This window comes from Tamandua tetradactyla, chromosome 15 (genome assembly GCF_023851605.1).
Source record: "Tamandua tetradactyla isolate mTamTet1 chromosome 15, mTamTet1.pri, whole genome shotgun sequence".
NCBI classification, from domain to species: Eukaryota; Metazoa; Chordata; class Mammalia; order Pilosa; family Myrmecophagidae; genus Tamandua; species Tamandua tetradactyla.
The window spans coordinates 48,066,039-48,087,678 of record NC_135341.1 but is presented as its reverse complement, the minus strand read 5'-3'; the positions used below and the strand labels follow the sequence as shown (position 1 = coordinate 48,087,678).

Genomic DNA, 21,640 nt, shown 5'->3' with positions numbered 1-21,640 from the left:
TTTTTCTGAATTGATGCAAATGTTCTAAGAAATGATCATGGTGATGAATATACAACTATGTGATGATATTGTGAGTTATTGATTATATACCAAGAATGGAATGATCACATGGTAAGAATGTTCGTGCTTGTATGTTGTTTTGTTTTTAAAAAATTAAAAAATAAAAATAAATAAAAATGGAAAAAAACCCCAAATCATGTGGTTTAGATAGCATAGAAGGTTATTCCTTTCTCAGGTAAAAGTTTGGGTAGTGATCCAGGCCTGGAATGGCAGCTTAACTCTTTAGGATCCCAGGTCCCTTCTCTCTTTTTGCTCTGCCATTCCTTGGATGTCGATCACAGGTTCTACATTCCAGCCATCAGGAAGGAGGAAAAGGCAGAATCATGCTGTCTGATTTTAAGGGCACAGCTGTTTATCATGCGCATCACTTTCACTTACATCCTGCTGGCTGGAATGTAGTCACATAGCCACAACTGAGCCTTAAGGGAATCTGGAAAATGTAGTCTTTACATGTGCCCAGTTAATTTGGGAGTTCTATTATTAAAGGAGTAAAGAGAATGGGTGTTGGAAGACAAGCAGCAGTGGGTGGCTGCCACACTCATCCTAGCCTTGTCTATCAATACTGTCAATTCACACAGCTCCCTTCCCTATTTCAGAATTCTAGAAAAAGATGAAAGCAATATTGATGCCTGCCAAATTCTAGCTGTGCATGAGCTTGCAAGAGAAGGAAACATGACCACAGTAAGTTCTTCCAAGACTCAGAAACTGTTCATTGAAACTAACAGAGCCAAAGAAAAAGCCCTTATACACCCACCACCCCCACCCCAAGGCCCTGGAGGGTACTCTCAGGTTCTTGGCTTCCTCTTCCTCACCTACCCCCATAGTCCCCGCCAAGGAGGTCTGCTTTGGTTTGGCTCTTAGGGCAATGTAGCTCTAGTGTCATCCAGCTGGAGTGGCCCTGCTCTGCCCCTTGCTACCTGTGTGATCCTGAGCAGGTGTCTCCACCTGGATAACCTTCAGGATCCTCAATTGTAAAATAGAGATAATTCCACCCACCTCATAAGGTTGTTATAAGGACTAAATGGGAAGACAAGTGGGAAAGCTTGGAACCATGCCTGGCGCATAACAATAATTTGATCAGTGTTAACGATGGTAGAAGTTGTGGCAGTGCTTTAGAGTTTTTTAAGGGATGGATTGGAATTACTCAGGTATTGGCCAGACAGTACCTGGCACCTAATTTGCCCTTAAGCCTTGAAGTCTTCCAAAGATACCTAAAATAGCCCTCAGATGTAGTAAAAAACAAAACAAAACAAAAACCTGGAATTCTCAATGAAAACTTTGGTGCTTTTATTTTCAAAAAGAGTTTTTGTGTTTTTAGCCAAAATATGCTCACTCTACCTTTTGAATGAAGGAGAGAGAAAACAGGATCTGCCTTTGTGAAAATTATTACAAATCAAAAGTCTCTAGGGGGCCATGGTTGGGGGAGGAAGCTTTCAGTTCCTCCTACTGTACACCCTAAGATTGTGGGTTTTTTGCGGGGGCTTGGGATAGGTTGATGTGGAGGAGTTGGTCCATATATGGGAGAAATCCTTGAAAAGGGCCCCAGTGTGCCTCTGGGTGGAAACAGGACAGCAGGCCTAGCCTCAGCTCCCCGTGGCCTCACAGCCCTAGGCTGGTGTTCTGGGCCTGGCTAAGGACCAATCCCCAGGGAAGAGCGAGCATTTACTGCCCCTCTTCAACTCCATCCCCAACTCTGTACTTACACACACACAGGCATCTTCCTGCTCTTCTACCTCCAGCTCAAGCTGCCTGGCTCTAATCTTGCCAACCCAATACCAAGCAGAGTAAATTCACCCCATTTGAGTTACTCCTTAGGCTCTTCTTTGCAGCTTGGAACTAAGAATTACCTATTCATGGGTAGGAGGTGGGCAGAATAGCCCATTGGAAATAATACAGGCTTTGGAGTCAGTTTGTTCCCTACCTGGCTGTGTGACCTCAGGCTAGTTACCCAGCCTTTCTGATCCGTCCTCTCCTTGATTGGAAAGTGCAGATAGTTACAATGCAGGACTGTGAGGATGGTTCACTGGAATGACAGAGAGAGACCCATGGAACAGAGACTCCTGGGCCAGGGACCGGCTCTGATCACCGGTGCTTTGTCAGCCTGGGGGGTTACGTTGTGGATACTCTGAGGGCTCCTGGCTCTGTCTGAGTGGGTTTAAAGGGACATCTTTTCATAAGCCCAGGAGCAAAGGGGGGCAGTGCCAACTCTTGGGTGAATAATCTTCCCAAAACTTCCACCTAGGGTACTTTTAAATAATACTGATATCTGGGCCCCACCCCAATCCAGCTAAATCTGAATCTCTGAGGGTGAAGGCTAGGCATGGGTATTTTTAAAAATCTCCCAGTGGATGTTACTGTGTATAGCCAGGTTGAGAACCAGTGTCTACTTGGCTCTGGTTTTACATTGTTGCCTTTGACATATTCTGTTTTGTTCCTGCAGGCTGTTGATCTCGTTAAAAATCTGATTAAAGCGCTAGAGACCAGAGAGCCCCAAAATCCAAGCCTCCAATTTAGAAAAATCCTTGTGGTTGGGAAACTGGTAAGAAGGTTCTTTTTTGATATCCAAAATGGTGTTTCGCACTCAGGGGAGATCTGGGCTCCCCTGGAAACCCCTTCTCACTCCGACTCAAACTTGACCTCTCAGCTTGTCAGCTTGATGGCCCACCCCCTGTGGCCCCTACCTGCCTCTGGCCGATACCTGTGACATGTGGGTTCTGAGTCCTTGGCCCATGTGCCCTTCAGAGGTGGTGTGAGGATAAGGGCAATGAACTCTGAAAGTGTTTTTCACGTGGGTTGGCCTCATTTGGAGAGAGAGACAGGGTAGAATCACACCTGTTGTGCAGCAGAGCCACAAGGGACCCAGTTCCCATATGCTTTTTGTGGAAGTGTTTGGGAAAGGCTGCTGACATGCCTAAGCCTCTCCAACGTCAGACAAGGTTCCAGTTGATCAGGGTGCCAAAGAGTCTGTGTCTCTCTCAAATCCTTCAGCCCCAAAACAAGATTTCCCAAAAGGAATTGCTGTAGGAAGGAGGGCAGCTCTGGGGCTTCAGGGACTGGGTCCGTGGAGCTGGACGCCACTGGACACCATTTCTCCACGGCTGTGTCAGATTCTCTCTTGTTCTCCACACATGGCAGGGTATGTGGCTGCTAGCCGCTTTCAGGGCCACTTCCCATCAGGTGGACAGAAAGGACTTCTTTCACCCAGCTGCTTTTTGAAAAACCTCTTGGCAACATCTTAGACCAAGTATTGTGGCCAGACAGGGAAAAGGAAGCTGAGAGGAGAGGACCCAAACAGGACGGCCCGGTCGCTTAAGGCGGGTTCCACAGGCATGGCCAGTGGGAGACTCTCTGGGAGCAGGACAGCTACTCAGACCCAGATGCCTAGATACAGGGCACCCCTGGGCCCTCTCTGTAATCCTGCCAAAGCGACCCCATTTCCAACATGGCTCCCCACCTTCCTGTGTCTGTTCCTTGTAGTGTGGGAGGCACCCCGTGCTTCTGCGCCTGGTGTGCAGCCTCATGGAGCGCACCTTCGTGGCCACACCCACCTTTGCCCACGTGGCCACAGAGCTGGGCTACCTCTTCGTCCTGCGGGGCCTGGTGAAGGAGGCGTCTCTGTGGTACTCGGAGGCCATGAAACTGGACGAGAGCAGCGTGGCTGCCTTGACAGGTCTGTGTGGTCTGGATGGGGCAGAAGGTGGAGGTTGGCAGGGTGGCCTCCACGGGTCCAAAAGAAAGGTGCTGGGAAGCATTCTCTCCAGAAGTGGTATGAGTTTGGGGGTGCAGTGTATGAGGGGATGCCTGTGATTCCACGAGTATAGACTTAAGGGGCACAGGAGTTCTTAGAAATGTAGTTAAAGCCACTCTGACATTGATCCAATTCACTCCACCAACGTCCACTCAGACTCCCCTGGGGGACTGACAGCCTGTTCTCTCTACTCAGTCAGCCCTGCCTCAGGCGGTGCTGGAGACGGTCTCCTTGTCAGAGCCTCTGGACTCAACTCTGTAACCCTCCCTTTGCAGGTTGATGCTGAGCCGAAAGGCCTCCACAATGGACATTCCCAAGGGTTTTACTTCCCTGTCTGTCCAAATGCTTTTTTTTTAACCGCTTCTATAAATGTTGAGTGGATTTTTCAGAGCCCCATTTTCATTTTAGACATTTTTTAAAGGCCCCCAAGTCCTTGGTCTTGGTGAATTCTTAACTGACAGAGAAAGCTATTATAGTCCAATGCTCAAGGCAGGTCGGGGTCGTGCCTCTGAGGAGCTGCATGCTTTTGGGCAAATCACTTATCCTTTCTAAATGCCATGTTCCTCATCTGTAAAACACACTCATCACAGTAGTTGACTCTGACTTCTAGTTTACATGTCAGGCTAACTCCTCAGATCTAGCTTCTCCTCCATCCCCAAATTCCATGAAAATAATGGAAGATGTTTAAAAAGGTAATGAGTCCATTGCAACGCTAGACACAGGGAAAGGTGCTTTCAGGGGACTGAAACCTTGAAGACTTTCACATTTCTAGAAGAAATAAAGTAGATGGCATCAAATACTTGGAAACTCACAGTAAGTCAAGAAACCCGTAACCCAAGACAGGCAGAGATGGGTCAGCCAAAGAACCAAGTAGACAAGCTTTCCCTGAAGAGCTCCAGGAACAACAAGAAACACAAGCTTAGGGTCACCCTATGCTGCCATGGGGCAGGCAGTGAGATAATGGGGGGGTGGGGGGTGGGATTACTGGAACTGTGCCCAGACCAGAGAATACAATTAAGGAGGCTCTTATTGGGTGTTGGACAGGAGGAAGCAGAGCAGAGCCCCTACATGACATCCCACCACACCAGGGGCACAAAGGGCAAAAAGACCTGGTTGCTCTGCACCTAAGCACAATCCCTCAAAACATTTCCTCTGCCAGGCTAAGTCCTCCCCCACCTCCTCATTCAAGAGAGAGCCCCAGCTGGTCAGCCAGGGAGAAGTCCACTGGTGAGAAGGTTCATCCCATTCACACTAGCCCCGGCTGAGCCCCTCATATGTATCCTGGAGTCACCATCTGATAACTGGCCTTTCTGAGAAAATCAAACAGTGACCTTGACAATTTCGAGGGAAATCTGCCCCAGCTGCTAATACTCATCATTCTTGTCCTTCATTTTATAAATCTGCTAGCAATCTGAAAGACGGGCCAGGTAGAATATGCGAAATGGTGACCATCTAAGGCAGGATACAGAAAAGATTTTTCTTCTCCCTAAAAACTCCTTCAGTGTTTGGAGAGGCTATTATGTCAATAAGTAAAGAACATGCTACTTTGAAAATATGTAAAGTACAAAAGAGAGCTGCTGAAAATTAAGAACATGACTGCAAAGTAAAAATTCCATAGATCCCAATAATGAGATGGATATAGTTGAAAATGAAGATGGTGACTATGAAGATTAATCAGGAATAAATACGCCAAGTTAACTAAGAAATATCTGTAAAAGAAGAATAGTAGTAGGAGCAGAGGGGATTAGTCCCAGACATCAAAACATATCACAAAAATAACAGTAATGAAGTTAACTTGAGGTCAGTGCTGGAATAGATGAATGGAATAAATAGAAAATGGAAATGGAATAAATGAAATAAATAAAAGGGCCAGAAATAAAAACAACAGACTTTATGATAAAGGTAGCATGTCAAATAAATAGCTCTTTCAATAAGTGATGGATAGATACCTGGCTATTCATTATGAAAAAAGCAAAGATAAGTCCCCATCTCGTATCACAACCAAAACATATTCCAGATAAGTTAAGTATTTACAGATAAAAATTAAATAAAATTTGGATCTTCCTAGGAATTCTATGTCCAATTGCAAGCTAATAGAATATGTTTGCAACAAAGAGTTAATAATAATTAAAAGAGAAAAAAAATCACCCCAAAAGAAAAACAGGCAAAGGCTATGAACAGGAAATTCATAGAAAGGAAGGCCATTAAATATATGAAAAGGTGTTCATTCTCCTTAAAAATCAAAGAGATGCAAATTAAAACTAATTGTCATTCATGTTTTTAGGCTGGCAGTGATTAAAGCATGTCAACCAGGTTGTTCAGAAAGGACCTTTTCAAATATTATTGGCAACAATATAAATTCAGATGTCTTTGGAGAGCAAGTTGGCATTACCTACCAACATTTTAAATATGCATGTTTGACCCATCACTCTACTTCAGAAATTTGAACACATGAGAATGTTCACCGTGGCATTGTGGTATTTAAACACTGAAAACATAATATTTAAAGTGGAAAAGGCTAGTTGCAGGGTGGTATATATGGTTGATTCCCCTTGTATTTAAAAAAAAAACCTGTTGATAGGGCATATGTGCACATACAAACGGATATATTTGAGTTTGTGTGTGTATGTGTATATATATACATTAATGACATATAAATGCTTAGAAAAAGCTGTGAGGAATATACATCAATCTTTTAACAGTGGTTATCTCTGGAGGGAGTATTATTAAGGGCTGAGCATGGGTTAGGGATGTTTTTATATATTGCCTTGTAATTTGAATTCTTTACCACAAGCATGTATCACTCTTTAAGCTTATGAAGGTGTGCTCAAAGACCCTTGACCTGGGTGCCCTTCTTTCCAGCTGTCTCATCCATGCTTCTCAACCTGATGGCTGGTGGGATCTGCTTGGGAGCTGACTGCTCATCCTGTCCCCCTTCACAGGAATCATCTGGTGCCAGATCTTACAAGGCCACCTGGAGGAGGCTGAGCACCAGCTGGAATTCCTGAAGGAAGTGCAGCAGTCCCTTGGGAAGTCTGAGGTTAGAGCTCTTTGGGGCCATGAATTGCTCCAAGATTATGTCCCTTGCCCTCCTCCCACCCCCAGTTTCCAATAGAAAGCAGCCAAGATGCCTCTACCTTCACCTTGCCCAATGACTCTGCCCAGGCTGGCGTTGGATCCTAGACTTGGACTTCCCTATGGCAGGTGCTGGTTTTCCTCCAAGCCCTTCTAGCATCCAAGAAGCACAAGGGGGAACAGGAAACCACGGAGCTTCTGAAGGAATCAGCAGAGCTGCACTTCTCCAGCATGCAGGGCCTCCCCCTGGGCTCTGAGTACTTTGAAAGGCTGGACCCCCTCTTCTTGGTCTGCATCGCCAAAGAGTACTTGCTCTTCTGCCCCAAACAGGTGAGGAGCTGGCCCATCTTCTTGGTAAGGATCTGAGTACAGGCTTGCATGCTTATCCAGACAAAGGACCTCACCTGGCTGGTCTGAGCCTCAGGCAGTCGGGGAGCCCAGTGCTTCTTGAACTTGAACATGACACACATGAATCACCTGGAAGGTTGTTACAGTGCAGATTTTGACCCTGCCTTTCTGACCAGCTCCCAGGTGCTGCTCATGCCACTGGTCTGAGTGCATACTTGGAAGAGCTGGGTATTCACCCAGGCCTCTGCCTTTATCCTAGAGTTGAACTTGGCTTCCTTTTTACTCCCCGAAGCCTTCAAAGATTCCTGTTAGCCTTTACTTGTTGATCCTGCTTTGCCAGCCAGTCAAAATTCCTTGTGGGCAAGGAACATATCTTATATGTCTTAATATCCCCCCAGTACCTTGTAATGAGTCATTCAACAAATACCTATTAACCAAATGCCAGATATCATTCTAGGTACTGGGGACGTGACAGTGAACAAAACAAAGTCCCCATTCTCTGGAGCTTATGTTCTAGCATTAGATCCACTAGCCCTAGTGAATAATAAATACATGTGGAACTAAAAAAATCCCTTCACTAAGAAGAATGCTGAGAGTGAGAGCTTTGTGAGTCTCTCTCGGAATGGGGCAAACCACAAGGCCAAACTCTGGTATTCCTACAGCCCCGGTTGCCGGGCCAGATCGTATCTCCGCTTCTTAAACAAATCTCCGTGATCTTGAATCCTGTGGTCAAAGCAGCACCAGCCCTGATTGAGCCCCTGTATCTGATAGCTCAGGTCAAGTATCTCTCAGGTGAGCCACGTGGGGCCTCGTAGCCCTTCACATCTGTTCGTCTGTTCTGCCCCTGAACCTGGGCCCACAGACACCCTGCCTGGGATACTTTACACTCCCCCCACCCCCCAACACACACACATACTCCCCCTCACTATGCCTGCCCACTCCGTCCAGGGGCCAAATCCCCAGAAACCTTCCCAGCCTCCCTCACCAACTGGGGGCTGGGCCTGAGCCAGGTAAAAGTCATTAACCTGCAATTACCAGGCATCGGTCTGAGTACTGGGATACAGTAGTGCTCAAAATAAGCAAAAATTCCCACCCTCATGGGAAATTGTAAAGGCAATTTGATAATAACAAAACAACTAAGCACATAGTATCATTTGTTAGGATGTGGCAATGCTATGGAGAAGGTGAGAATCTGTGCCATTAGTTTTTAGAGCCTCTGGGAGGTCAGAGTGGTGTCTGTCCAGCTTCTCCCCATCAAGGCCCAGACCCAGGAAAGAGGGAAGGAAGAGAACCCTCCATGGGTGCCATCGCACCCAGAGATCTCCTGTCTAACACAGGGCTGGCCCTGAAGCCCTCTCTCCCTGTGGCCTTCCACCCGTCCTCCATCCTGTCTACCTAAAAACCGGGCCTTTATCCCGTATCCTGGGGATCTCCAAAGGATCTGAAGCGCTATGGCCACTGCCACCCCAGCCACTGTTTGTCCTCTGGCACTACAGTGTGTGGGTTGGATTCTGCTGGGAGCCTCAGTCCTCATCTTCATCTGGGTGTCAGGTTTACACACAGCTTCAAGGCCTCTTGGGCAGGAAGAGTCCCACAGGGATGCTTCCAGCTGCCAGAAGGTTTGGGGCCAAAGCAAGGTCTCCAGCTACTTAGCGGTTGCCATGGTGACCTCCTCACATTTCCACAACACATAGGAGGACCAGGGCATCTAAGACCCAGAACAGGTGCTCCCCACCCGCCACGTAATGGACCCCAAGCAGAAGCTGTTGAGGGACTCAGCCGCAGAGAGGTTCTGCCATCGCATAGCGCCAAAGACTCAGCACGTTCAGGGGTTCAGGAGCCGAATGGCCCTGTATTTAAATACTGGCTTTGTCCCCTCCATGCTGTGTAACTTACCACTGGGTTCCAGGTCCTACATCTAAAAGACAAGGATAATAGTGACAACCTTGCAAAGCTGGTTATTAAGCCAGACATTCTAAAGTGTTTTGTGTATGTCAGACATAGAGCCGGTGCTTCACAAATTGTGGCTATTATAGTTGCTCTTATTATTAGGTTTTGTTCTGCTCTTAGATATGGGAATTGAGACTTAAGTGTTTCCCCAGAGCTTCTAGATGGAGCAGTGGAGTGACTTCGCCATCTCCTTGAGGATCATAAAGAGAGGAGGAGGGTGTTACGCTGAGGTTTGAGTTTCCAGGTTTTGTCTAAGTCAAGGCAAAAACTATAGAGTTTTCATTTTAGGGAGGAACCTCTGAGTGAAGCAAAACAGAACTGTGCAAAATGTCCAACTTTGGTATTTCTGGGTAACAGGACATGTACAGTTCATTCTACCTTTACATATATTGAGTCTCGGTTGTCCCCAAGACTTCTTGGATTTAGAAGTTTGTCTTTTATTTCTAGGAGAGCTAGAGAATGCCCAGAGCACCCTGCAGCGTTGCCTGGAGCTGGACCCCACATCCACAGATGCCCACCTCCTCATGTCCCAGATCTACCTGGCTCAAGGCAACTTCGCCATGTGCTCCCACTGCTTAGAGCTGGGCGTCAGCCACAACTTCCAGGTGGGGGCCCTCTGTGCCCTGTGCCCACTCAGCATCCTGAAGCCAAGCTAGCTGCAGCCCCTACTCTCCCTATCTTGGGAGATTGGCCCTAGGAAAGGGGTTCCCTGCATCCCTCAGATCCTTCTGCTGTCCTGAAGGCAGGGGCAGGCTCAGTGGGCTCCCATGGCCCCTGTCTGCACAGGGTGCTGGGAGTAGCAGCATCAGCAGCAAACTGGAGCCCCACACTCTGCCATGCTCCTCCTAGGTCCGAGATCACCCCCTCTATCACTTCATCAAGGCCAGGGCCCTCAACAAGTCTGGGGACTATCCAGAGGCCATAAAGACACTGAAAATGATTGTGAAACTGCCAACACTGAAGAATGAAGATGGGAAGAAATTTCGTGGGCCCTCTTTGCAGCCCAGCGAGCGGGTGTCCATCTTACTAGAGCTGGCAGATGCCCTTCGGCTGAATGGGGAGCTGGTAAGATGTGGTGTGCTAACTTCCCTTGGGGCTGGGGTGTGTTAGAGGCCCTGGTTCTTTGATTCTGGTAGATGTTTACTTGCACTATTATTTGAGCACATATTTATTTGTGAGCCTGTCTTTCCCTGCTTAAAAGGCTTCAGTAGCTCCTATAGCCCTCAAGATTAAATTCTAACTGTACTGGGCCCTGCCTACCTCACTGATCCCCAGCTCTGCTGGGCTCTGCCTACCTCACTGACCCCAGTGATCTGAGAGAGGCAGAGCACAAACGGCCCATCAGGGCCGCTACCAGTGGTTGTGCAGGTTGGACACTGCACAGCTTCAGGGATGCTACTCATACCGCAATCTTTATGAATGGTACCCCCTTGGAGTTGTTCTGTGCATAACCTACTCAGCTGCATGAGGCATCCCTGAGCCCTTGGAAGGTCTGGCTGGGTATGCTGGTACATGGGAGCAATGGGTAACACAGAAGCAAGGGCAAGGCCTAGAGTTTGGCTCCCTTGGACTTACTGGCCCCACTTGGAAAGGAATTGGCAGCAGAGCCCCAGTGCCACCTCCATGATCCAATACTTGGGCCTCCAACCTTCTCCTATGATAATCCACAGATATAATAAAGCTATAACTCAAATAGACCTTTATGTGCCAAACATCATAACAATATAATATCTTTGGCCAAAAGCAGGAATGTCCAAAGAGATGCATCTGTAAGATCTGCCATAAGAAGGAACTGCCAACAGGCTAAGGCTTTGAGACACTAAGGCACAGGCAGTTGGGGGTACCTGCCACCCCCAAGCTAGCCAGGCACCCTCCCCAGCCCTCCAGGAGTGGCCACCATGGGCATGCTAGGGCCCTGTCTCTCCTTCCTCTCATCAAAGCTGCAGGTCCACCTGAGCCCAGCTCAGTCTCTATTTCATTGCCCTGTCAGGGTAGGAGTGGGAAGGGGAATTACTTTGTTTCCTAGAGGAGGTTTTAAGTGTTGTCATGTCACCAGTGGTGAATGGAAGGTCCATTTGGTTCTGGCTTTTTAGCATGAGGCCACCAAGGTCATGCAGGATGCCATCAACGAGTTCAGTGGCACTCCTGAAGAGATTCGCGTCACCATCGCCAACGTGGACTTGGCCCTGAGCAAGGGGAACGCAGACATGGCGCTGAGTATGCTGAGGAGCATCACCCCCAGGCAGCCCTGCTACACGGAAGCCAAGGAGAAGATGGCCAGCATCTACCTGCAGACCCGCAAAGACACCCGCCTGTACATCGGGTGCTACCGGTAAGCCCCCCAGGCAGCTCAGAGACCCCCGGGCAGCACAGTGACAGCCTCTTCTCCCAGGGGATTTTAGGGATTGTTTCCTTTACATGTGTTTCTTCACACTGGGTCTCCAAAATGGGTCCAAAATGGGATGAGGGATGTCCTGTGTGTTAGAATTGGCGCATGATCGTTGAATTCTGACAGCCCAGAGCTGAATTTGTCCCAAGCCCTGCTCTCCTTCCCACCCCGTATGGCTCACATTCCAGTGGAGACTGTGGACCTGGCTTCCAGAGCAGAGACCAAAGGAACCTTGGGAGGCACTTCTGCCCTGGCCCCTGGCTCTGCCTGTCCATAAGGAAATGTCTGGGAGCTTGGATGTAACCTGTCCAGGGTGAAGGCTGAGGATGGAGAAGTGTGGCTCTAAAGCTCCAGCCATTGTTTCCATGTGGCTTGGCATTGGGACCTCAAGGGTATCTTTCTAGTCCTCTCCTTTGGCAAAACTCCATCTAGGCAGCTGTAGGTGGGAAGGGGGGAGTGGTAGGGGAGTTTATCCCAAGTACCTTGGAAGCCAGTAACCAAGGGTGTGGCCTGCCCAGGTTAGAGCTTTAGAAAGTATGGGCTCCTCACAAAGAGGAGTCTGGAGGGGCAGGAGTGGAGACATGAGGAATGGGTGGAGGTTCTGGCCCTGGTCCAGATGACAGATGAGGAAAGGCTGGACTAAGGCAACTAGCAAGATACCGCCTGCTCAGTGGGCTTTCCATAGATTTTTGGACAAATGCACGAATGAATGAATGTCATCTAGAATCAGTGGGAAATAAAAGGAGAGAAACTCAGGGGACATGAAGGAGGCACAAGGCCTGAGCACAAGGTTGCTTTTGCAGCGATCTCTGTGAACATCTGCCTGGCCCCCACACCAGCTTGCTATTGGGAGATGCTTACATGAACATTCAAGAGGTAAGTGAGGAACCCCATGGCCTTGCCAAGTGGCTCCCATGCTCACTTCTCCAGTGGGAGAGGAGAGAGAGACCATCGGTCACTTTCTCTACCAGCCAGAGAAGGCCCTGGAGGTCTATGACGAGGCGTATAGAAAGAATCCGCATGACGCCTCCTTGGTCAGCAGGATCGGGCAAGCTTATGTGAAGACTCACCAATACTCCAAGGTCCAGCTGGGCTGGGGAGGGAGGGCTAAGGAGGGCCAACCCAGCAAGGAGTGGGGAGGAAGAATGTCTGGATGGGAGGAGAGTGGCTGAGTTTCCCCCACAACTTCCTGCTGAATGGAGTACCAAGGGGCGAACTCAGCAACTCCTCAGTCCCTATTGCCACTCAAGCTAAGGCAGTGCTGTGTCAGCTGGGAGGGTCTTTTCATAATAGGCATCTATGTTCTGGAGACCCACACAGGTGCAGTGGCTGCAGAGGGAGCACAGTGTCAGGCACTCAAAGGTAGCAAGCATGGTTCACCAGGCACCAGACCTGATGCCAATCCCTCCTGTTTGCACCAAGGCAATTAATTATTATGAGGCTGCCCAGAAGATTAGTGGACAGGACTTTCTGTGCTGCGACCTGGCTGAACTCCTCCTGAAATTAAAGAAGTTCAACAAAGCAGAAAAAGTTCTAAAGCAGGCACTGGAACATGACTTTGGTGAGGCAGCACCTTCACTCCCTTCTAGCATGCTGCCCAGCTCTCTGCTCTTGTACAGAATGGTGCAAGGGACAGGGCGTTAACTGGGGTCCTGAATTTAGCTCAAGCTCCCCTCCCCTGGCTTCCCAGGAGCCAGAGAACACTAATTTGAGTTTCCCTTTCGCAGTCAAAGACATCCAGTCCATGATGAATGATGTTAAGTGCTTACTTTTGCTGGCAACCGTTTATAAAAGCCATAAAAAAGAAGATGTGATGGAAACTCTGAACAAGGTAATTGACAGAGACTCAAGTTCTTCACCTGCCAGGGCCTGAGGGAGGCTGAAGAAAGAAGCATAGGGATGCCCCCAGGCCTTGTCCTCAAAAGAGCACCAAGGTTACACCTCTGATCTGCCTTCCCATTTATACCCCATCCCTGCTCATTCAGTGACGGCGCAGAGGTGTTCTGAGCTGGTCTGGTCTGGGCAAGGCAGGGGGGGTGAGACAGAGCCTTTGCCTTTGCCTCACGGGTAAAAATGGTGATGATAATCATAAAGGCAATCACAGGAGCTCCCATGCCTGGAAACGCCCTCTGTGAGGCTCTGTTCTAGGTACTATGCTTTCTTATTTCATTCTCACAATAGCCCTTCGAGGTAAGCGCTGTGACATTTCCATTTAACAGACAGGAACAGGAAGCTTGAAGAGGTTAAAGAAATGTGCCTGCTGTCATGCCACTAGCAAGTGGTGGAGTTGGGATTTGAATCAGGTTTGGCCTGTCCCAACCCATGCTCTTTCTGACCTGAGCTGCCCTGAGTGGAGAGCCATGGCCATTGCTGCCACGCCTACCTCACTCTTTCCACCCAAGGGTGTGACCTGGCACTCATCCCTGGGGTGCATTCTGGGGTTGTAGAGGGAGAGCCCACTTTCTGATTGCTTAAGACTATTTATTCCTTGCCTACTGCCCACTGACGAATGCACAGCATTCCCATTGTGTGTTTTGGCCCTTGGAGAATTGAGTGCTGGTTTGTGCTCACTTTTGGCACCTTAACCTTGGCATCCTCATTTCCTCTTGCCTACTCACCTGTTATTCACTTGATCATTCTTTATCCTGGATGTTTGTTGGGGCTGTCTCAAATCCCCAGCAGGGTAACATATTCAGAACAAATGCATCTAACAGAGCACAACCTGCATTGAGCACCTACAGGGTATCTGTTCTAACCTATGGAGCAGCCAAAGCAAAGTAGACACTGTACCTCAAGGTGTGATAGAAGCAGGGAAACAGGTCAAATACAATAGAGTGTTTTGTTTGCATGCCTTTGCTTCTGCCCCTGACCCCAGAGGCAGTGCCAGCTTGGCTCCTGTATACTCAGCTGGTGGCCTCGCCTGTCCGGAGTGACCCAGTTCTACTCAAGGGCACTAAAGATGCCCTTTCTAACACTTCTGGTTCTAAAATAAGAGCCCAGGGACTCTGTGAGCTGGCCTGAAATCCAGCCTGCCAGGTTCTGGCTTCCTGATCCTGGGTTTATTGGTTTCCCAAGGCCTTGGACCTCCAGTCTCGGATACTGAAGCGAATTCCACTAGAGCAACCAGAAATGATCCCCTCCCAGAAGCAACTGGCAGCCTCCATCTGCATCCAGTTTGGGGAGTACTATCTCGCAGAGAAGGAGTACGCCAAGGCAGTGCGGTCTTATAAGGATGCCCTCTCCTACTCACCCATCGACAATAAGGTGGGTAGCCCTCAACATGACACCCTGCTACCTCTTTGGGGGCACAGTGCCTTGCTGAGATCCCTGACCAGGGGCAGCGGCCAGTCCCTTTGCTGTGCCTCTCTGAGGAGCTACAGGTGGAGAGAGCATGGCAGGCCCACCAGCAGCAGCCTTTGGGCTGGAGAGTCTGCTCCAGCTGACCCCAGCTGCTCAAGCTGACCTCATCTGCCACTGCCCTTGGAGTCCAGCTGGGAAGCCTCACTTTGGACAGCTGTTTGCAGAGGGTAGAGTGCAGAGGATATTGGTAAAAGTAGTATTAGTCTGGCAGTTTTTGGGTCCCCCTTGGAGGTGGGAAGATGATGAGAGTTGTGGCTGTGAGGTGCTCTTTCGGCATGAAGCCTGGGCCAGGCTTCCAGGGAGGTAAAGAGCCATGAGGGAGTGTGACTGTGGATGAGAGAGTAGTGAAGAGACTGATGAAAGATCCGTTCATTCATCTGATATTCACACATTTAACAGATTTCTAATATGTGCCCGGCACCGTTCTAGGCCTGGAGACATAGTGGGGCAAGGTGTGGTTCCTGCCCACAGATTGCCTTCCGGCAAGGGGTCATAGATGCTTACACTGGCGAGTCTACCACCGTGCCATGTATACATGCATGTGGGCCCTGGGCACTGTGGGAACTCAAAGGAAGGCTACCTGCTCCGCAGTGTGGGGCCAACAGGTCTTCCCAGAGGAGGTTATGCTGCAGCTGAAACTGAAGGATGAACACAAGTTAGCCCCCAACTTTCAGAGCTTAGTTATTAGAACATATGGAATAATGAAGTAATAGGTAGGAGAAGGCCAGGGCCAGAAGTTTCGGGGGAAATTCACGACCTGTATTGAAGGCAGAGCTCATAGATATGGGGTGTGAGAGAAGGAAAGTCATCAAAGACAATCCCAGGGGGTTCCCATGGATGTTAGTTATTTATAACCTCAGTAACTAGCCTCGTGAGTTTATTATCTCCAGCCTCATTCCAGGTGGTGCTGGAGCTGGCCCGGCTCTACCTGCTCCAGGGGCACCTGGATTTGTGTGAGCAGCACTGTGCCGCCCTCCTGCAGACCAAGCAGAGCCACGAGAAAGCTTCTGTGGTAGGAGTGCCCAGGCCCACCGTTTGCCCTCCCCGGAGGCCTTAAGGGGCTGTCAGGCCGAGAAGACTGGACTGGCTGTCCTTTGGCTGGGAGGCGTGGGCATGCCAGCAGGGGGCAGCAACGACCTCCTGGACCGGGCTAAGGGGTCAGTCAGGGTGTGGTTGATTCACTCCAAGGGAAACCACACCCACTGTGAAGGCAAGGGTGGGACAGGTTCCTGGGCTTCAGGAAGTCTGTGAGTAAAACCCCCCCACAGTTCTGGTTCTCTCCTCCCTCTCACCCAGATCTCTACCACAGCCACTGCAGGATTAGAGGCCAAGTCTTTGCAGAGCAGAGGAGGGGAGCCCCCATCTCTCTGGCAGTTCTCAGATGTGGGTGGAGGGGCTGGCTGTGCAGGCTGTCAGAAGGCCCCACTGGTCTCTGTCCCTGCCTTCGCTTCCCCCTCTCATCCTCACCCCAGCCTCCCCGGAGGAAGACCATACCCTCTGGGTGGGCAGGGGGACCTTTAGTCTCCTTCTGTGGCAGCCATTCCCGAGGCCCAGGACAGTTGCCCTTAAAGTCCTTTTTTTCACATGGGCAAGCACTGGGAATCAAACCTGTGGCTCCGGCATGGCAGGCGAGATCTCTGCCTGCTGAGCCACCGTGGCCTGCCCCTTTGAAGTCCTTTTATACCTCCCTGTCTCCAACCACCTCTCCACATCCCCTACAAGCTGATGTTAGGAATTCCAGAGCACTGTATGTTTTCTGATAGATGATGGCTGACTTGATGTTCAGAAAACAGGAATATGAAGCCGCTATTGATCTCTACCGCCAAATCCTGGAGAAAGTACCAGGTGATTCGTCCTTCAGAGCCCCTGCTGGCATCAGTTCCCATAAAGCAAGGATTGCTCTCTCCGAGAAGGGTGGGCCGTCTCCCCTCCTTCCTGACTGGGCAGAGGAAGCCCATTCCTCTCTGATTGTTCCCATAGAGGCAGGAAACTGATAAAGACCTGATAGAACATGCCGGCCCTTCCTGAGTCCAAGGAGCTAGTTCCTGGCCTCAGACAGGACAGCCTGTCTGTCTCTGTCCCCTGATCACAGCCTCTCGGACTTGACACAGCCCCCTTCTGAGGTCACAGCCCTCTGGCGGGGGCTAGAAATTCTCCCCTGATAGGTAGTTCCATTCCAATTCACTGTAGCATAAAATCATCCCTTCTTGCTGGGGAAGGGGCCAGATGTGAGAGTCCAGCTGGAGTCCATACAGGTCCACTAGTCTACCCTTGGTCCTGGCTGGTCGCAGTGGTTAGGAGTACAGGTCCTGGAGCTTGGGTCTCAAGCCTGGTCTCCCACTTACTAGCTGTGTAACCTTTGGTGGATTACTTAACTTCCCTGTGCCTCAGTTTCCTCATCTGTAAAATGGAGGCCATAAGAATACCCACCTAATTGTCTAGTTAATATATTGATAAAGCACTTAGTGTAAAGTATAAGTGCTATACAAAAGTGTTAACTGCTATTATTAGTACTATCTTCTGAGCATTATTATTTTCTTAATGCTGGAGTCCCCCCTCAGCCCTGATGGGCAGTGTCTCCTGGCTCCCACGGCACAGCACCCGCTGCTTCTCCCTTCCAGGCCACAGCACCTCTGTCCGATGCAGCTATTGGTCATCACAGCCTGAAAATTTCTGCTCTTATATCATTTTAGACAATTTTCTGGTATTGGATAAATTAATTGATCTGTTACGAAGAAGTGGCAGACTTGAAGACGCCCCTGCCTTCTTTGAATTGGCCAAGACGATGTCCAGCCGTGTGCCTTTGGAGCCAGGGTTCAACTACTGCAGGGGCATCTACTGCTGGTGAGTTGGGGGTGGGTGTGGTCAGGGGCAGCCTTGTGTGGGAAGCCCTCCCTAACAGACATGCTGGGCTGTTGCTAGCACGAGGGGTACAGGAATTCTGCTTCCAAGACAAGGACCTGGGAGAGCAGCCATTCAGCCCTGCCTGGGCAGGCCCCTACGTGTGCCTGCACTCTCTGGGCCTCAGTTTCCCTGTCTGATTCTTGGTGCCTCTCTCCTTCACTGCAGGCACATAGGACAGCCTAATGAAGCCCTGAGGTTCCTGAATAAGTCCCGCAAGGATAGCACTTGGGGCCAGAGTGCCACCTACTACATGGTGCAGATCTGCCTGAACCCAGACAACGAGATCATGGGCGGAGAGGCTTTCGAGAATCTGGTGGCTGAGAGCAAGTGAGAATCCAACTGGCCCACAGGGTCAGGGGTGGGACCCTGGGTAAGGCAGGAGAGGCTGCAGCCTGGGGGTTGAGGCCAAATAAGGGCTACACAGGCAGGCTGGCGGCCTCCCAATCAGCACCCGGCGCTTGCAGCTCCACAGATAAGAAGGAATCGGAACAGCATGGCGTGCGCACAGCTGAGAAGCTCCTGCGTGAGTTCTACCCACATTCAGCCTCCGGCCAAACCCAGCTGCGGCTGCTCCAGGCCCTCTGCCTCCTGGCCACCAGGGAGAAGACTAGCGTGGAGGCGGCGCTGGGCACCTTCATTGAGATGGCCCAGGCTGAGGTGTGGCTGCTCGCGGGCACGGGGTGGGCGGAGAGGCCGAGGCCGAGGCCCAGCACACCGACGCTTTCTTCCCACCCTGCGTGTGCAGAAGGACTGCGTCCCCGCCTTACTGGCCATGGCACAGGCCTACATGCTGCTGAAGCAGATCCCCAAGGCACGCACACAGTTGAAGCGCCTGGCCAAGGCTCCGTGGGCGCTGATGGAGGCCGAGGACCTGGAGAAGAGCTGGCTGTTACTGGCTGACATCTACTGCCAGGGCGGCAAGTTTGACCTTGCCTCAGAGCTGCTGCGGCGCTGTGTGCAGTACAACAAGGCGAGGGGACACAGAAACATCGGGGTGGCTGGGAGGACACCGGGTCGAGGCACGACAGGAGTGGGTGGGATGGGAAGGGCGCACCAGCGTCAGAGTGGCTGGGGTAGAGGGAGACAGGAGACACGGCAGGGGGCAGGAACGGGACAGGAAAAGCCTGGACGGGAGGGGTGCACACACAGCAGGGCAGGGCCGGAACTGGGAGCATTGGCGTCAGGGCAAGGCAGAGGAAGGCACGCTGCAGGGTGCGGAACTCAGAACGAGGGGAAGAGACGGGAAGGTTTCTGGGGTGGAGGGGACTTCAGGGGTTGGGGGTGGCCGAGAAGGGGAGGGGTGAGACAGGAGGGGTGTGGGGGAAAGGGATGCAGATTTGGGGTGACAGGAAGGTCTAGCTGGAGGCCTCACCCCTCACAAAGGTACAGGAGGGGTTGCTGCTGGGGTCCCTGAGTGGTTTGACACAGTGCCAGCTCCCTGCCATCCCTTGATCTGCCCTGTCCACCCTGGGATTGTCGTGGCTTCCTCCTCACTTGGGTTCTGACAAGCTTTCCCTGCAGTCCTGCTGCAAGGCCTATGAGTACATGGGCTACATCATGGAGAAGGAGCAGTCCTACAAGGATGCAGCCACCAATTATGAGCTGGCTTGGAAGTACAGTCACCACGCCAATCCCACCATTGGTAAGGCAGTTGGCCAATGGGGTGCATGGGTGGGGGTGGAAGGGAAATGGACACGTGAACCCCCAGAACTCAGGGCTGTAGTCTGGCTGCTATGGGAAGAAAAGGGGGTCTCAGGCCATTAGTGGGCCACCACCTCTCTTCTCCTTGCTTCTGGACAGGCTTCAAACTTGCTTTCAACTATCTGAAGGACAAGAGATTCGTGGAAGCCATTGAAGTCTGCCACAGCGTAAGGCACTAACATTGGTAGGGAGGGCTTAGTGCAATGGATGGGAGCCCTGCCTGATGCCGCAAACCCTTTCTTTCCCTTGTTCCAGGTTCTCAGGGAGCATCCCAATTACCCCAAGATCAGAGAGGAAATATTGGAAAAGGCCCAAGGGTCCCTGAGACCCTAGCTGTCATCATTGTCCAGGAGACTTAACAGCCTTCAGAAGTTTCATTGGAAGGGATGGGAAGTGGGAGCAGTGGAGAAGGGATTCAGAAGATGACATTCTTCTCTGTTTCAATATTGTGTGGTTTATTTTGAATCATGCCTCAGCTGGCCTAAAGGGCATCCCAAAGCTTTATGTTTTAAAGGCATAAGAATAGATTTTATTTATTTATTTATATTTATTTTTTTTACATGGGCAGTCACCAGGAATCGAACCCGGGACTCTGGCATAGCAGGTGAGAACTCTGCCACTGAGCCACCGTGGCCCGCCCAATAAGAACTAATTTTGCTCTGGGGAATAAAGACATCAACCAGCTTAACTTCTGCTGGGCTCATTGGGCACCTTTAATGGGCCCCAGTTCCACCTGCTTATAGACTGTGATGGGGCATAGAAGAAAGAGGGGGCTCCTAGTGTTCTGTTGGCTAAAAAAAACACAACTTACAGCTATCTAAAAACTGCTACATTAGCCCATAAGTACCTCCTTTCTCCTGTTTGGTACCCAGCATCCTAGAGCTTAAGAAGCAGCTGCTCCTCCCTGCCATGCTGTCTGCTGAGTCTTCCTTGGCAGTGGGCCCAGACGGCAGGACCAGCTGCAGAAGGTCCCCATAGCTGAGGCCCTGCACAGGAAGCCTGTCATCATGCAGGTTGCAAGGGCCGTTGTCCCACCCTACCCATATATTCTGTCTCCTCCCATCCCAAATCACCTGGCCTATGTTTGTCCTCACAGGATTGGGTGAACCAGATTACCCTGGCCTGGTGCAGGGAAATATATTCCAAGAAAAAATAGTATCCATTTCAGCTTTCGTAAAGACCTTGGCCAACTAATTCATCTTCCAGAAATCCCTCTGAAGTCTAAGGGGGCAAATGGGTAATGTTGATTGCAATAACAGAGGTCACCCTGGGTATATTCCCAAAGCTTCTCTTGCTATTTTTCAAGACAATCATGGGGGCAGCCTGGCCTGGGGGAAAAAGCTCCCAATTGGGAGTCAGATCTAATAATTCCCCATGGAACCTTCCCAAGTCCCTTCCCCGTTCTGGGTCTCAGAGTTTCCATCTGTGGCAGGAAATTAACCTAGATGTTTCCTAAATCATAGTATAAATCCCTGCTAGGGATATACAACCAACATTTTTAACTTTGACATTTACATGATTATTATTTTTATGTAATAGAAGAAATAACTATGAAACTTTTGACTTCATGGGTACTATTGCATGGGATGGGTATAACTTTTAAGCATATTGATAGCATTGATTTAAAGAAAACTACTTAGTATAGAAGAAGAGGCAAACACTTCCAGCAGAGTTGTCCAGTGACTAAGGTTTGCGAACAGTGAATTGATAAGGGTCCCTTTTAGAATAAAGTAAGTTGCCCTTGATGGCTGCTATGCCTTGTTTTTTCATAACATGCCACTGATCACGTGCATGGCTTTTTGGTATGAATCAGTGATCTGGAACGCTTTCCCCAGGTTACTACTGTCATTCCTATGGGAAGACCCAGTCCCCTTTACCATGATCTGTTTTACATCTTACTTTCTTGGGACAGGTTGTATTGAGGCAGGTCTGTCTGTGGTTTAAATCTGAGGCACAGAGTGGGCTCCCGCCATGTATGGACTGCAAAGACATCGTATATAAATCATGTTTCTGTTGCTTTTTGCTGTAAAACCCAAGTTGTCTTAGCTCAACAAATAAAGAGTAAAAGTCAAGAAGTGACCCTGTGACCCTAAATGGAGAGTAGG

At 49.9% G+C, this 21,640-nt stretch overlaps 1 protein-coding gene across 2 annotated transcripts in view; it reads left to right on the top strand.

The window, feature by feature from the left end:
- Nucleotides 1–19,979, top strand: part of TTC21A (tetratricopeptide repeat domain 21A) — a 33,401-nt gene extending 13,422 nt beyond the window's left edge. For both annotated transcript variants that reach the window (XM_077129760.1, XM_077129761.1), the window contains 23 exons: nucleotides 657–741; nucleotides 2,501–2,599; nucleotides 3,538–3,730; nucleotides 6,751–6,848; nucleotides 7,013–7,213; nucleotides 7,894–8,023; nucleotides 9,629–9,786; nucleotides 10,031–10,246; nucleotides 11,275–11,513; nucleotides 12,374–12,446; nucleotides 12,542–12,652; nucleotides 12,993–13,131; nucleotides 13,298–13,401; nucleotides 14,646–14,834; nucleotides 15,832–15,942; nucleotides 16,694–16,775; nucleotides 17,624–17,774; nucleotides 18,000–18,161; nucleotides 18,299–18,491; nucleotides 18,580–18,804; nucleotides 19,356–19,476; nucleotides 19,635–19,702; nucleotides 19,791–19,979. In XM_077129760.1, coding sequence (XP_076985875.1) covers nucleotides 657–741; nucleotides 2,501–2,599; nucleotides 3,538–3,730; nucleotides 6,751–6,848; nucleotides 7,013–7,213; nucleotides 7,894–8,023; nucleotides 9,629–9,786; nucleotides 10,031–10,246; nucleotides 11,275–11,513; nucleotides 12,374–12,446; nucleotides 12,542–12,652; nucleotides 12,993–13,131; nucleotides 13,298–13,401; nucleotides 14,646–14,834; nucleotides 15,832–15,942; nucleotides 16,694–16,775; nucleotides 17,624–17,774; nucleotides 18,000–18,161; nucleotides 18,299–18,491; nucleotides 18,580–18,804; nucleotides 19,356–19,476; nucleotides 19,635–19,702; nucleotides 19,791–19,868 — 3,226 coding nt within the window. In that variant the 3' untranslated portion in view covers nucleotides 19,869–19,979. The remainder of the gene's footprint in view (nucleotides 1–656; nucleotides 742–2,500; nucleotides 2,600–3,537; nucleotides 3,731–6,750; nucleotides 6,849–7,012; nucleotides 7,214–7,893; nucleotides 8,024–9,628; nucleotides 9,787–10,030; nucleotides 10,247–11,274; nucleotides 11,514–12,373; nucleotides 12,447–12,541; nucleotides 12,653–12,992; nucleotides 13,132–13,297; nucleotides 13,402–14,645; nucleotides 14,835–15,831; nucleotides 15,943–16,693; nucleotides 16,776–17,623; nucleotides 17,775–17,999; nucleotides 18,162–18,298; nucleotides 18,492–18,579; nucleotides 18,805–19,355; nucleotides 19,477–19,634; nucleotides 19,703–19,790) is intronic.
- The last annotated feature ends 1,661 nt before the right edge of the window (nucleotides 19,980–21,640 follow it).